The sequence below is a fragment of the Oncorhynchus mykiss genome, chromosome 23 (assembly GCF_057628025.1).
Source record: "Oncorhynchus mykiss isolate SJ-2025 chromosome 23, ASM5762802v1, whole genome shotgun sequence".
NCBI lineage: Eukaryota > Metazoa > Chordata > Actinopteri > Salmoniformes > Salmonidae > Oncorhynchus > Oncorhynchus mykiss.
In genome coordinates, this window is record NC_143044.1 from 52,797,671 (window position 1) to 52,814,792 (window position 17,122).

Here is a 17,122-nt window from a genome sequence, read left to right on the forward strand (position 1 = left end):
ACATGTCTATACTGTCTGCAAGGGGTACCAGTACTGAGTCATGATAACATGTCTATACTGTCTACAAGGGGCACCAGTACTGAGTCATGATAACGTGTCTATACTGTCTACAAGGAGTACTAGTACTGAGTCATGATAACATGTCTATACTGTCTGCAAGGGGTACCAGTACTGAGTCATGATAACATGTCTATACTGTCTGCAAGGGGTACCAGTACTGAGTCATGATAACGTGTCTATACTGTCTGCAAGGGGTACCAGTACTGAGTCATGATAACGTGTCTATACTGTCTGCAAGGGGTACCAGTACTGAGTCATGATAACATGTCTATACTGTCTGCAAGGGGTACCAGTACTGAGTCATGATAACGTGTCTATACTGTCTGCAAGGGGTACCAGTACTGAGTCATGATAACGTGTCTATACTGTCTGCAAGGGGTACCAGTACTGAGTCATGATAACGTGTCTATACTGTCTACAAGGGGTACTAGTACTGAGTCATGATAACATGTCTATAGTGTCTGCAAGGGGTACCAGTACTGAGTCATGATAACATGTCTATACTGTCTGCAAGGGGTACCAGTACTGAGTCATGATAACGTGTCTATACTGTCTGCAAGGGGTACTAGTACTGAGTCATGATAACATGTCTATACTGTCTGCAAGGGGTACCAGTACTGAGTCATGATAACATGTCTATACTGTCTGCAAGGGGTACCAGTACTGAGTCATGATAACGTGTCTATACTGTCTGCAAGGGGTACCAGTACTGAGTCATGATAACGTGTCTATACTGTCTGCAAGGGGTACCAGTACTGAGTCATGATAACGTGTCTATACTGTCTGCAAGGGGTACCAGTACTGAGTCATGATAACGTGTCTATACTGTCTGCAAGGGGTACCAGTACTAAGTCATGATAACATGTCTATACTGTCTACAAGGGGTACCAGTACTGAGTCATGATAACATGTCTATACTGTCTACAAGGGGTACCAGTACTGAGTCATGATAACATGTCTATTCTGTCTGCAAGGGGTACCAGTACTGAGTCATGATAACGTGTCTATACTGTCTACAAGGGGTACCAGTACTGAGTCATGATAACGTGTCTATACTGTCTGCAAGGGGTACCAGTACTAAGTCATGATAACATGTCTATACTGTCTACAAGGGGTACCAGTACTGAGTCATGATAACATGTCTATACTGTCTACAAGGGGTACCAGTACTGAGTCATGATAACATGTCTATACTGTCTACAAGGGGTACCAGTACTGAGTCATGATAACATGTCTATACTGTCTGCAAGGGGTACCAGTACTGAGTCATGATAACATGTCTATACTGTCTGCAAGGGGTACCAGTACTGAGTCATGATAACGTGTCTATACTGTCTGCAAGGGGTACCAGTACTGAGTCATGATAACGTGTCTATACTGTCTGCAAGGGGCACCAGTACTGAGTCATGATAACGTGTCTATACTGTCTGCAAGGGGTACCAGTACTGAGTCATGATAACGTGTCTATACTGTCTGCAAGGGGCACCAGTACTGAGTCATGATAACGTGTCTATACTGTCTGCAAGGGGTACCAGTACTGAGTCATGATAACATGTCTATACTGTCTTCAAGGGGTACCAGTACTGAGTCATGATAACATGTCTATACTGTCTTCAAGGGGTACCAGTACTGAGTCATGATAACATGTCTATACTGTCTACAAGGGGTACCAGTACTGAGTAATGATAACATGTCTATACTGTCTTCAAGGGGTACCAGTACTGAGTCATGATAACTTGTCTATTCTGTCTACAAGGGGTACCAGTACTGAGTCATGATAACGTGTCTATACTGTCTGCAAGGGGTACCAGTACTGAGTCATGATAACATGTCTATACTGTCTACAAGGGGTACCAGTACTGAGTAATGATAACATGTCTATACTGTCTTCAAGGGGTACCAGTACTGAGTCATGATAACGTGTCTATACTGTCTGCAAGGGGTACCAGTACTGAGTCATGATAACATGTCTATACTGTCTACAAGGGGTACCAGTACTGAGTAATGATAACATGTCTATACTGTCTTCAAGGGGTACCAGTACTGAGTCATGATAACATGTCTATACTGTCTACAAGGGGTACCAGTACTGAGTCATGATAACGTGTCTATACTGTCTGCAAGGGGTACCAGTACTGAGTAATGATAACGTGTCTATACTGTCTGCAAGGGGTACCAGTACTGAGTAATGATAACGTGTCTATACTGTCTGCAAGGGGTACCAGTACTGAGTAATGATAACGTGTCTATACTGTCTGCAAGGGGTACCAGTACTGAGTCATGATAACATGTCTATACTGTCTGCAAGGGGTACCAGTACTGAGTAATGATAACGTGTCTATACTGTCTACAAGGAGTACTAGTACTGAGTCATGATAACGTGTCTATACTGTCTGCAAGGGGTACCAGTACTGAGTCATGATAACATGTCTATACTGTCTTCAAGGGGTACTAGTACTGAGTAATGATAAATTGGCTATATACAAGGGGTACCAGTACTGAGTCATGATAACTTGGTTATATACAAGGGGTACCAGTACTGAGTAATGATAACTTGGTTATATACCAGTACTGAGTGGATGTGCAGGGGTACAAGGTCATTGAGGTAGATATGTACATATAACTAGGAATAAAGTGACAGATGGTCAACAGTAGCAGCAACGTGTCTGATGAGGCAAAAACAAGTTTGTGCTGGGCCTCCTGGGTGGTGCAGTGGTTTAAGGCACTGCATCGCAGTGCTAGCTGTGCCACCAGAGACTCTGGGTTCGAGCCCAGGCTCTGTTGCAGCTGGCCGCGACTGGGATGTCCATGGGGCGACGCACAATTGGCCTAGCGTCGCCCGGGTTAGGGAGGGTTTGGCAGGTAGGGATATCCTTGTCTCATCACGCACTAGCGACTCCTGTGGCGGGCCGGGCGCAGTGCACGCTGACCAGGTTGCTAGGGGCACGGTGTTTCCTCCGACACATTGGTGCGGCTGGATTCCGGGTTGGATGCATGCTGTGTTAAGAAGCAGTGCGGCTTGTTTGCGTTGAGGACTCATGACTCAAGACCTTTGTCTCTCCTGAGCCTGTACGGGAGTTGTAGCGATGAGATAAGATAGTAACTACTAAAAACAATTGGATACTACGATGTAAATACAATTTACCCCCTTATTATTGTATACAATTGTAAATGTTTAAATTAAAAAAAAGTTTGTGCAACATGGCTCTAGGTAACTATTTAACTAACTATTTAGCAGTATTATGGTTTGGAGGTAGAAGCTGTTCATGGTCCTGTTGGTTCTAGACTTGGTGCTCCGGTACCGCTGGCTGTGAGGTAGCAGAAAGAACTAGGGTGGCTGGAGTCTTTAACTATTTTTAGGGCCTTCCTCTGACACCGTCTGGTACAGAGGTCCTGGATGGCAGGGAGCTCGGCCTCAGTGATGTACAGAAAGGCTGAAGGGGTCAACATAAACATCTATACTATAGAAAGACTGAAGGGGTCAACATAAACATCTATACTATAGAAAGACTGAAGGGGTCAACATAAACATCTATACTACAGAAAGGCTGAAGGGGTCAACATAAACATCTATACTATAGAAAGACTGAAGGGGTCAACATAAACATCTATACTATAGAAAGGCTGAAGGCCCAACATAAACATCTATACTATAGAAAGACTGAAGGGGTCAACATAAACATCTATACTATAGAAAGACTGAAGGGGTCAACATAAACATCTATACTATAGAAAGGCTGAAGGGGTCAACATAAACATCTATCCTATAGAAAGGCTGTAGGGGTCAACATAAACATCTATACTATAGAAAGACTGAAGGGGTCAACATAAACATCTATACTATAGAAAGGCTGAAGGGGTCAACATAAACATCTATCCTATAGAAAGACTGAAGGGGTCAACATAAACATCTATACTATAGAAAGACTGAAGGGGTCAACATAAACATCTATACTATAGAAAGGCTGAAGGGGTCAACATAAACATCTATCCTATAGAAAGGCTGTAGGGGTCAACATAAACATCTATACTATAGAAAGGCTGAAGGGGTCAACATAAACATCTATCCTATAGAAAGACTGAAGGGGTCAACATAAACATCTATACTATAGAAAGACTGAAGGGGTCAACATAAACATCTATACTATAGAAAGGCTGAAGGGGTCAACATAAACATCTATACTATAGAAAGGCTGAAGGGGTCAACATAAACATCTATACTATAGAAAGGCTGAAGGGGTCAACATAAACATCTATCCTATAGAAAGGCTGTAGGGGTCAACATAAACATATATCCTATAGAAAGGCTGAAGGGGTCAACATAAACATCTATCCTATAGAAAGGCTGAAGGGGTCAACATAAACATCTCTCCTATAGAAAGGCTGAAGGCCCAACATAAACATCTATCCTATAGAAAGTGTATCTCACTGATCATCCCTAAAGCCAACACCTCATTTGGCCGCGGCCGCCTTTCGTTCCAGTTCTCTGCTGCCTGTGACTGGAACGAATTGCAAAAATCGCTGAAGTTGGAGACTTTTATCTCCCTCACCAACTTCAAACATCTGCTATCTGAGCAGCTAACCGATCGCTGCAGCTGTACATAGTCTATCGGTAAATAGCCCACCCATTTTTACCTACCTCATCCCCATACTGTTTTTATTTATTTTATTTTCTGCTCTTTTGCACACCAATATCTCTACCTGTACATAACCATCTGATCATTTATCACTCCAGTGTTAATCTGCATAATTGTAATTATTCACCTACCTCCTCATGCCTTTTGCACACAATATATATAGACTCTCCTTTTTTCTACTGTATTATTGACTTGTTAATTGTTTACTCCATGTGTAACTCTGTGTTGTCTGTTCACACTGCTATGCTTTATCTTGGCCAGGTCGCAGTTGCAAATGAGAACTTGTTCTCAACTAGCCTACCTGGTTAAATAAAGGTGTTCTCAACTAGCCTACCTGGTTAAATAAAGGTGTTCTCAACTAGCCTACCTGGTTAAATAAAGGTGTTCTCAACTAGCCTACCTGGTTAAATAAAGGTGTTCTCAACTAGCCTACCTGGTTAAATAAAGGTGTTCTCAACTAGCCTACCTGGTTAAATAAAGGTGTTCTCAACTAGCCTACCTGGTTAAATAAAGGTGTTCTCAACTAGCCTACCTGGTTAAATAAAGGTGAAATAAAAAATTAAAATAAAACGCACTACGCCCTGTATTGCCTTGCCAATCAGTTGCCATACCAAGCGGTGATGGAGCCAGTCAATATGCTCTTAATGGGGCAGCTGTAGAACTTTTTGTAGATCCTAGGGCCTATGCCAAATCTTTTCAGCCTCCAGTGTGTGGAGGGGTTGTTGCCTACCCTCACCACCTGGAGTCGGCCCGTCAGGAAGTCCAGAATCCAGTTGCATGGGGAGGTGTTCAGTCCCAGGGTCCTGAGTTTAGTGATGAGCTTGGAGGGCACTAAGGTGTTGAACGCTGAGCTGTAGTCTATGAACAGCATTCTCACATAGGTGTTCCTGTTATCCAGGTGGGAAAGGGCAGTGAGGACTGCGATAGAGATTGAACAAAGATAAGGAAGTGCCGATGGACTCCGCTGTTTAGAGGAATTAAACACAGATTTGTGTCCTAATATATTTATCACAATGTCAATACACAGAGTTCATGTCTGTGCGTACGTTCACTCTGATCTGGTCATTATCAAATATGCTCTTGCAGCAATCGAAAATGCACTAACCAGAATGCAGTGCAGGGTGCAAACCGGGGGTTAAAAAGACTGAATGTTCATGAAGCACAGGGAAGAACACAGCATCCCCTTTCATCTGTCTGGGTTTCTGCAGCCCACAGAGAGAGAGGAGGCAGCCCTTCTCACATACATTAGAGGACAGGAACTGAAAGAGAAAACTCCTGAGATCAAACCGTTAATCAGAGGAGAAGAACCAGGAAGACGTAGCAGCATGCTACATCAAGATGCAGATAATATTTCTTAGCCCAAACCCGCTTCTATCCTTTCACTCATCCCCCTCTCCTCTCCTCTCCTCTCCTCCACGCGCCTCCCTCCCTCCCTGAAGCGCCGAGTGAGACTCCCTTTGGGCTTAACTTGTCAGCCAGCAGGAGAAAGAGAGAGGGGAGGGGGATAGAGAGAAGGGGGGGGGGGGAGTTATAGAAGGGAGGGAGAGAGAGACAGCGAACAGGTGATAGGCAAGTGTTGACTAAAGGACAAACGCTCTGTTCCGCCTAGCGCAGAGTAACAGGGCCATGGGGACAGTAGAACAGTCATTTGTCATGTCCTCGCCAATAGAAGAAAATAAAAACTACAGAAGGGAAAATGTAAGACTCGAATAGTGAACATAAACATCTATCCTATAGAAAGGCTGAAGGGGTCAACATAAACATCTATACTATAGAAAGGCTGAAGGCCCAACATAAACATCTATACTATAGAAAGACTGAAGGGGTCAACATAAACATCTATACTACAGAAAGGCTGAAGGGGTCAACATAAACATCTATACTATAGAAAGGCTGAAGGCCCAACATAAACATCTATACTACAGAAAGGCTGAAGGGGTCAACATAAACATCTATACTATAGAAAGACTGAAGGGGTCAACATAAACATCTATACTATAGAAAGGCTGAAGGGGTCAACATAAACATCTATACTATAGAAAGGCTGAAGACCCAACATAAACATCTATCATAGGAGCGTCAAGCAGCGTAATTCTTCCCCACATATATCACAGCACAATAGAAGACAGTTGTCTCTGGAATTAGAAAGGAAGGGAGTTTTAAATAGCTGAGCCAGTTTTAGTCTGTGTGATGGTGCGTTCTCCCCCTCTCTCTCTCTCTCTTTTGTTGTTTAATAGAAAGGGAACCCACAGCAGAACAAATGAACACAATGCTCCTCTAAAGTACTGGCATTAATTTGGTTTCAGTACTGAGAGAGGGGCTCTATCATTGAACTGGCCAGGATACAGTTTCATTCTGGCACTAGGCTAAATGAGACAGCTGTTACTTATGCTGTTATAGAAGATGTGAAGCGTATTCTTAGTGGGGCCACAGAATTCAATTGGTGTAAATGTTTTACACACAAGAATAATCTCTAGGCCGGGGGTTGATTTCCTGGACACAGATTAAGACGAGGCCTGAACTAAAAAGCTCTAACTGGAATCTCTACTGAAATATATCATATATTTTTAGTCCAGGGTTGAATATAACCCTCCTGCTCCAACCACTCCAGTCTGTGAGTGTTTGTGCTTATTTCGGGTGGGTTGGAATCAAAGCAGAAGACACATTTCTGTGGACTGAAAGGAAAATTAATAAATGAAGTGTCTTATTCTCCCTATTGTAACGTTTGATAGAATGATTCAGATCATTTAACTTCCCTTGAAGTTCCCTTGAAGTTCCCTTGAAGTTCCCCTGCACTTCCCTTGAAGTTCCCTTGAAGTTCCCCTGCACTTCCCTTGAAGTTCCCTTGCACTTCCCCTGCACTTCCCTTGAAGTTCCCCTGCACTTCCCTTGAAGTTCCCTTGCACTTCCCTTGAAGTTCCCCTGCACTTCCCTTGCACTTCCCATGAAGTTCCCCTGCAATCCTCCCAAGTTTGGCAGCACTTTACGTGAACTGAACATACGTCATAGCAGAATCATAACATCGACATAACTTACTTTTTTTCTCAGATTAAATGAAGATATGCTCATTCATGTAAATAAACTGCCACCCAATTAACATCCCTTACAAGAAAAGCACAACCACTTGCACCACTCAAGTCAAAACAGCTTCCAGTTGAAACAGCTTCCAGTTGAAACAGCTTCCAGTTGAAACAGCTTCCAGTCAAAACAGCTTCCAGTCGAAACAGCTTCCAGTCGAAACAGCTTCCAGTCGAAACAGCTTCCAGTTGAAACAGCTTCCAGTCAAAACAGCTTCCAGTCTAAACAGCTTCCAGTCGAAACAGCTTCCAGTCAAAACAGCTTCCAGTCAAAACAGCTTCCAGTCAAAACAGCTTCCAGTTGAAACAGCTTCCATTCGAAACAGCTTCCAGTCGAAACAGCTTCCAGTCGAAACATCCTCCAGTCGAAACATCCTCCAGTCAAACATCCTCCAGTTGAAACATCCTCCAGTTGAAACAGCTTCCAGTTGAAACAGTTTCCAGTTGAAACAGCTTCCAGTTGAAACAGCTTCCAGTTGAAATAGCTTCCAGTTGAAACATCCTCCAGTTGAAACATCCTCCAGGGAAACAGCCTCCAGTTGAAACATTGTTAAGAGAATTCTGTTCTCAAGGTTCATGAACTGAACTTAAAATAAATATTCTCAGTCTGTAACCCAGAGATTGTATGGTTCTGGTTGAAATGAAATAGACAGAGGCCAGTCTACAATAGTCAGAAACATTTATTCTCAAGAGCTCTGCCAATCATGTCATGTACAGTGGTTTATATACCTCTCATTTCATCAAAAATGTCCCCCCTCCTCTCAGACAATGACAATGCTGCTTTTCAATTTTATTCCAACACATATATTGCTTATCATATGCTACAACATGTTACACAATCTACTGCAAGTCCAACGGTTTCTCCCCTCCTTGGGTGGGGGCGAGAAATCTTTCCTGTTGTTAGTTTCACTGTGATCACAAGTTGTCTGTCACAAGTTGTCTGTTAACACTTCCTCTTTGCCTATGTACAAACATTCTTCATCAGACAGGATAAAATTATGTTAGTTATAGTTCTGCATTAAATGTATACATAATTTAGTCATTATTCATTAAATAACATCCTACAGTTGAAACATCCTCCAGTTGAAACATGCTACAGTTGAAACATCCTCCAGTTGAAACATCCTACAGTTGAAACATCCTCCAGTTGAAACATGCTACAGTTGAAACATCATCCAGTTGAAACATGCTACAGTTGAAACATGCTACAGTTGAAACATGCTACAGTTGAAACATCCTCCAGTTGAAACATGCTACAGTTGAAACATGCTACAGTTGAAACATGCTACAGTTGAAACATCCTCCAGTTGAAACATGCTACAGTTGAAACATGCTACAGTTGAAACATGCTACAGTTGAAACATCCTCCAGTTGAAACATGCTACAGTTGAAACATGCTGTCCAGTTGAAACATGCTACAGTTGAAACATGCTCCAGTTGAAACATGCTCCAGTTGAAACATGTTACAGTTGAAACATGCTACAGTTGAAACATGCTACAGTTGAAACATCCTCCAGTTGAAACATGCTACAGTTGAAACATGCTACAGTTGAAACATGCTACAGTTGAAACATGCTACAGTTGAAACATCCTCCAGTTGAAACATGCTACAGTTGAAACATCCTCCAGTTGAAACATGCTACAGTTGAAACATCCCCCAGCTGAAACATCCTCCAGCTGAAACATGCATTATCCACTTAGTCACAAGTTTCCAGATGACCATGGTTCGTAACGTCTGATCAGTCAGTCATAGCGGCTGTTGTGTTCAACATGCTGACAGTATATTCCCCCCTCTGTATCATGTGTGGACTTGTATCTGTCAGATGTAATTTATCTTAACGACATACAAGGGCCAGACTACTTGTCTGTGTTTAGACAGGCAGCTATTTTTTTCACTAGTTGATCTTTTGACCAATCAGATCAGCTCTGAAAAGGATCTGGTGTGAAAAGATCTGATCTGATGAGTCAAAAGACAAATTAGTGTGGGAAAAATATCTGAATTGTGCTGCTACCTGTCTAAATGCACGCTTAGGCATGCACATAGCTCCCTGACCTCATAGACATCATGTCTCAGCCTCCCTTTCAACATGTCCTCATGGTTTTCCTCATCAGAGTACTTTTCATTATCTTTTATTCATATACATTAATGAACCCTAGATCATTTGATCCTTTATCTGATCTGCACATACTGTGGAGTATACCTCATTTATATATGGTGCATATGCAGACTTATACGTTATCGTACTTGGTGTTTCAGTACGATAGTATTGAAAATAATAGGCAATTAAGTGAGCTATTATGCTCCCGAAGACCTCTCATGCGTATACCAATTTATTCAATGTATTCATGGGTCATTCTAATGGGGAGAGTACATAGACAGCCATTAGTTAAGACACAGTGTGTACTGTCACACAGTGATGGCTAATCAGCCACATGCTTGGGAGGGCACAGCCACACAGCTTAAAACTACATGTCTTGTGTATTTCTACATGACATCTTTGTTTGGCGCTCCAAAGATGTTTTTAGCATCTCGATTGGGTAAGGTGATATACACTACCGTTCAAAAGTTTGGGGTCATTTAGAAATGTCCTTGTTTTTGAAAGAAAAACAAATTTTTGGTCCATTTAAAATAACATCAAATTGATCAGAAATATAGTGTAGACATTGTTAATGTTGTAAATTACCATTGTAGCTGGAAACGGCAGATTTTTTGTGGAATATCTACATTTATCAGCAACCATCACTCCTGTGTTCCAATGGCACGTTGTGTTAGCTAATCCAAGTTTATCATTTTAAAAGACTAATTGATCATTAGAAACCCTTTTGCAATTATGTTAGCGCAGCTGAAAATAACTTTCTTCTGAAACTCGTCAGTCTATTCTTGTTCTGAGAAATGAAGGCTATTCCATGCGAGAAATTGCCAATAAACTGAAATCTCGTACATTGCTGTTGACTACTCCCTTTGCAGAACAGCACAAACTGTCGCTAACCAGAATAGAAAGAGGAGTGGCAGGCTTCGGTGCACAACTGAGCAAGAGGACAAGTGCATTAGAGTGTCTAGTTTGAGAAACAGACGCCTCACAAGTCCTCAACTGGCAGCTTCATTAAATACTACCTACAAAACAACGAAGGTTGAAAGTCATGCGTCCTCCAATACACAACCCAACCAAGCGGCACTGCTTCTTAACACAGCGCCATCCAACCCGGAATACTTTGTAACAGGTTTCCAAAATTAAAATAACTTGGAGCTGATTTGCTCTTGTTTTTACAGTCTTGTATGTCCCTAACAATTTTGAGGGGCTGAAAAAAAATAGCCCACAAGCCACCAACTGGGGAACCCTTCCCTCGGGTTGGTTTCCCAAAGGCAGATGAAGCCCAGTTGGTCCCTCTGGGTTGGTTTCCCAGAGTCAGATTAAGCCAGTTGGTCCCTTGAGATTGGTTTGAAGCCCAGTTGGTCCGTTGAGGTTGGTTTGAAGCCCAGTTGGTCCCTTGAGGTTGGTTTGAAGCCCAGTTGGTCCCTTGAGGTTGGTTTGAAGCCCAGTTGGTCTCTGGTGATAAAAAGACCCAAAAGAGAGTGTGTCTGGATATTAGTACAATATTCAGAAATATTGACTCATTCTTTTAAGATACAAATAATGCATCTCTTTTCAATAGCTTGCATGTCAGGTACTGCTGTGAAAGAAATTCCGATTTTAACTTACTGGAAAATTGTTTTGTTATTTTCATTCAATCCAACATAATTTTTCTGTTAATAGAAATGCATTGTGGGTGCTGAAAGGATGGAAATTGGTTTTAAATTAAATTCCAAACGATTCCTATTCACATATTGTATCTCCGTCAAATTGGTAGTTGAAGTCGGAGATTTCTTTGAGAAGATCAGAATTGTTAAAGAATAGCCTGAATAGACTACCCAAATATAGGCCACTAAATCCAAACCAAAATAGGCCACTTTTGAAATTATTTTGAACTGATCGTATTATCTCTGCTCTTTTCAGCTCGGGAAGAGAATTTAGGTGATCGGTTTCTCCACGTGTTGCTCCAGGATGGGATCCCTGTGGTAAAACTGGGATGTAGTGGTGTCCAGGTGTTGAATGCAGACGCAGGCCAAACCATCAACACTAACAGGCAGACATCCATCAGAATACGGTAAGAAGTGCTTATTTTATTTCTTTTTTGGATAAATACAGAGGTCAGTTGAAGAAGGAAGACAAATGTGGGAAGAATGGAAGGTCGCAGGGCGGTTTTAGAACCCATGACCAGAGAGGCCATGTGTGGTCCAGTTAGCAGGCCTTTCACTGACCGGACTCTTTTACTTCATATACCTATGCCACTTAGCAGACTATTTTACCAAAGCTACTTACGGGACAGTAAGTCATACATTTTTCGTACAGTATGTGATGATCCCTGCGGGAATTGAACCGATGACCTTGGTGCAGCTAGAGTCACAATCTCTAACTATTCCCCACTGTATCTTACCTCATCCTATTCCCCACTGTATCTTACCTCATCCTATTCCCCACTGTATCTTACCTCATCCTATTCCCCACTGTATCTTACCTCATCCTATTCCCCACTGTATCGTACCTCATCCTATTCCCCACTGTATCTTACCTCATCCTATTCCCCACTGTATCTTACCTCATCCTATTCCCCACTGTATCTTACCTCATCCTATTCCCCACTGTATCTTACCTCATCCTATTCCCCACTGTATCGTACCTCATCCTATTCCCCACTGTATTGTACCTCATCCTATTCCCCACTGTATCTTACCTCATCCTATTCCCCACTGTATCTTACCTCATCATATTCCCCACTGTATCTTACCTCATCCTACTCCCCACTGTATCTTACCTCATCCTATTCCCCACTGTATCTTACCTCATCCTATTCCCCACTGTATCTTACCTCATCCTACTCCCCACTGTATCTTACCTCATCCTATTCCCCACTGTATCTTACCTCATCCTATTCCCCACTGTATCTTACCTCATCCTATTCCCCACTGTATCTTACCTCATCCTATTCCCCACTGTATCTTACCTCATCCTATTCCCCACTGTATCTTACCTCATCCTATTCCCCACTGTATCGTACCTCATCCTATTCCCCACTGTATCTTACCTCATCCTATTCCCCACTGTATCGTACCTCATCCTATTCCCCACTGTATTGTACCTCATCCTATTCCCCACTGTATCTTACCTCATCCTTTTCCCCACTGTATCTTACCTCATCCTATTCCCCACTGTATCTTACCTCATCCTAACGATGTCATAATATGTCATAAAAGCTGACGTAACATGGTCATAACACTGTCGTGACCCATGTATTTACAGCTGTTGTGACATATATTGTGTTATTTTATCTCTGATTATGACACTTACATAGGCATGTCAAAAGCCACAAAACCAACCACACAAGGCATAACATTCCATAGCCTACTTGTCAACAGCATGTTTATGTTACATGACATTTTCTGAAAGTGACAGTGTCATAAAGTGTATTTTCTGAAAGTTATTTAAAATGTAATGAAAATAATTAACATGACTGTAAAGAATGAATTACAAACTTTCAAAACGAAAGGAAACTTTTTGGCTGGGAAAAAAAAATCATTTGAAAAAATGTGGATTTTGACACTCTTATGTAGGTGTCATAGCCAGCCTTTAAAATAACACAATATGTCACAACAGATGTAACTATATGGGTAATGACAGTGTTATGACCATATTATGACAAGTAATGACACATTATGTCAGCTGTTATGACATATTACGACATGGTTATGACTGTGTCTTAACGTGTTATGATGCTGGGTGTCAAGTAGAGTGTTACCCCTCATCCTATTCCCCACTGCCTGCCAATTCACCATTATCTTGAGATCATTTCATGATATACCCTATGTTCAACCGTGAAATCACTCCAATGGAAAGGGGATTGGAGAGTCCGTATTCACTAAGCTTCTCATAGTAAGACTGCTGATCTAGGACCAGTTTAGCCTTTTAGATCACAATGAATAAGATTACATGGACAGGAGGAACCTGATCCTAGACCAGCACTTCTATCATTCCATTAGAGAGATGATAAAACCTGAGATGTTCCCTTAGAGAGATGATAAAACCTGAGGTGTTCCCATAGAGAGATGATTAATCCTGAGGTGTTCTCTTAGAGAGATTATAAAACCTGAGGTGTTCCCTTAGAGAGATGATAAAACCGGAGGTGTTCTCTTAGAGAGATGATAAAACCGGAGGTGTTCTCTTAGAGAGATGATAAAACCTGAGGTGTTCCCATAGAGAGATGATTCATCCTGAGGTGTTCTCTTAGAGAGATGATAAAACCTGAGGTGTTCCCATAGAGAGATGATTCATCCTGAGGTGTTCTCTTAGAGAGATTATAAAACCTGAGGTGTTCCCTTAGAGAGATTATAAAACCTGAGGTGTTCCCTTAGAGTGATGATAAAACCTGAGGTGTTCCTTTAGAGAGATGATACAACCTGAGGTGTTCCCTTAGAGAGATGATACAACCTGAGGTGTTCCCTTAGAGAGATGATACAACCTGAGGTGTTCCCTTAGAGATGATAACCTGAGGTGTTCCCTTAGAGAGATGATAAAACCTGAGGTGTTCCCTTAGAGAGATGATAAAACCTGAGGTGTTCCCTTAGAGAGATGATAAAACCTGAGGTGTTCCCTTAGAGAGATGATAAAACCTGAGGTGTTCCCTTAGAGAGATGATACAACCTGAGATGTTCCCTTAGAGAGATGATAAAACCTGAGGTGTTCCCTTAGAGAGATGATAAAACCTGAGGTGTTCCTTTAGAGAGATGATACAACCTGAGGTGTTCCTTTAGAGAGATGATAAAACCTGAGGTGTTCCCTTAGAGAGATGATAAAACCTGAGGTGTTCCTTTAGAGAGATGATAAAACCTGAGGTGTTCCCTTAGAGAGATGATAAAACCTGAGGTGTTCCCTTAGAGAGATGATAAAACCTGAGGTGTTCCCTTAGAGAGATGATAAAACCTGAGATGTTCCCTTAGAGAGATGATAAAACCTGAGGTGTTCCCTTAGAGATGATGAAGGGGCAAACTGGCATGTTGGGGATAGCATCATACCTTCACTTAGCTTTGATTTGTTATATTTAGCATTTATGTACAGTAATTACAAAGAAAAGACAAGACCAAAAACATGGCTTCAAAACAGTGTGTGTGTGTGTGTGTGTGTGTGTGTGTGTGTGTGTGTGTGTTAGTGTACAGTAGCTGATCAGTAGCAGAATATGAGTCAGCATGGTTGTGTTGAGAACATTGGGTAGAGAAATTTCAGTCGTGAAAAGATGTAATAATACCAGCAACAATAACATCAGTCATGATCAGTCATCTCAGATCATCTGGGAATCTACAGCAGTGAAAGCACCACGGGAGTGAAACATATTGTCATTTTATTTTATTCAAGTTTGAGTCAGCACTGTTTTCTCTTCCCCTCCTCTCCTTCCTTCTATCTTCCTCTCTCTCTACATATCTCTCTCACCATCTCTCTCTCAAGCCTTTCATAAATTACTTCAAAAGTGTTTTTGCACCATTTTACAACAAAATAACAGGGAGGGTTAAAAAACATGTGGTCTGCCTGGTCTACAGTGGCAGTCACTTTGAGCTAGCATATTGCATGTGGTCTGCCTAGTCTACAGTGGCAGTCACTTTGAGCTAGCATATTGCATGTGGTCTGCCTAGTCTACAGCGGCAGTCACTTTGAGCTAGCATATTGCATGTGGTCTGCCTAGTCTACAGCGGCAGTCACTTTGAGCTAGCATATTGCATGTGGTCTGCCTAGTCTACAGTGGCAGTCACTTTGAGCTAGCATATTGCATGTGGTCTGCCTAGTCTACAGTGGCAGTCACTTTGAGCTAGCATATTGCATGTGGTCTGCCTAGTCTACAGTGGCAGTCACTTTGAGCTAGCATATTGCATGTGGTCTGCCTAGTCTACAGTGGCAGTCACTTTGAGCTAGCATATTGCATGTGGTCTGCCTAGTCTACAGCGGCAGTCACTTTGAGTTAGCATATTGCATGTGGTCTGCCTAGTCTACAGTGGCAGTCACTTTGAGCTAGCATATTGCATGTGGTCTGCCTAGTCTACAGTGGCAGTCACTTTGAGCTAGCATATTGCATGTGGTCTGCCTAGTCTACAGTGGCAGTCACTTTGAGCTAGCATATTGCATGTGGTCTGCCTGGTCTACAGTGGCAGTCACTTTGAGCTAGCATATTGCATGTGGTCTGCCTAGTCTACAGTGGCAGTCACTTTGAGCTAGCATATTGCATGTGGTCTGCCTAGTCTACAGTGGCAGTCACTTTGAGCTAGCATATTGCATGTGGTCTGCCTAGTCTACAGTGGCAGTCACTTTGAGCTAGCATATTGCATGTGGTCTGCCTAGTCTACAGCGGCAGTCACATTGAGCTAGCATATTGCATGTGGTCTGCCTAGTCTACAGGGGCAGTCACTTTGAGCTAGCATATTGCATGTGGTCTGCCTAGTCTACAGCGGCAGTCACTTTGAGCTAGCATATTGCATGTGGTCTGCCTAGTCTACGGTGGCAGTCACATTGAGCTAGCATATTGCATGTGGTCTGCCTAGTCTACAGCGGCAGTCACATTGAGCTAGCATATTGCATGTGGTCTGCCTAGTCTACAGTGGCAGTCACTTTGAGCTAGCATATTGCATGTGGTCTGCCTAGTCTACAGGGGCAGTCACTTTGAGCTAGCATATTGCATGTGGTCTGCCTAGTCTACAGTGGCAGTCACATTGAGCTAGCATATTGCATGTGGTCTGCCTAGTCTACAGTGGCAGTCACTTTGAGCTAGCATATTGCATGTGGTCTGCCTAGTCTACAGTGGCATATTGCATGTGCATCCAAGACTGCTTTGTACATAAAAGCTCTGTATCTGTGTGATTCATCGCCACAATTGCCTATTGAACAATTTCATTTTTTTCCCCTGGGGTGACCTTGCCGATCTCGGATCAAATTACTTTTTTTATAATAATAATATTTCTGCTTTGTTGGACAATAATATTATTACCTGGACATAAATGGGTAGAGGAGGAGGTGTAGAGCCAAAGTGATTTGGCTCTTTAAAATGACTTATCAGTGCTTTAGTTATGAAAAATATTGTTTTTAAGCTTTGCTATTAATGTTTTGCTCATGGCAATTGATTCAAGTGTGTTTTTTAAAAAGATGACACTGTTGAACATTGCACTAAGTGGCTGACCTCAAACGGCTTTCATGGAACACCATTTGAACATTGTTGAAGGTGCACACTCCAAATATATGATCAAACATGCTTGATATGCCATTGTCCCCTATG

At 42.1% G+C, this 17,122-nt stretch overlaps 1 protein-coding gene across 1 annotated transcript in view; it reads left to right on the forward strand.

The window, feature by feature from the left end:
* Positions 1 to 17,122, forward strand: part of LOC110516873 (protein eyes shut homolog) — a 240,571-nt gene that overhangs the window by 85,033 nt on the left and 138,416 nt on the right. The window contains exon 12 of the mRNA XM_090217983.1: positions 11,770 to 11,920. Coding sequence (XP_090074109.1) covers positions 11,770 to 11,920 — 151 coding nt within the window. The remainder of the gene's footprint in view (positions 1 to 11,769; positions 11,921 to 17,122) is intronic.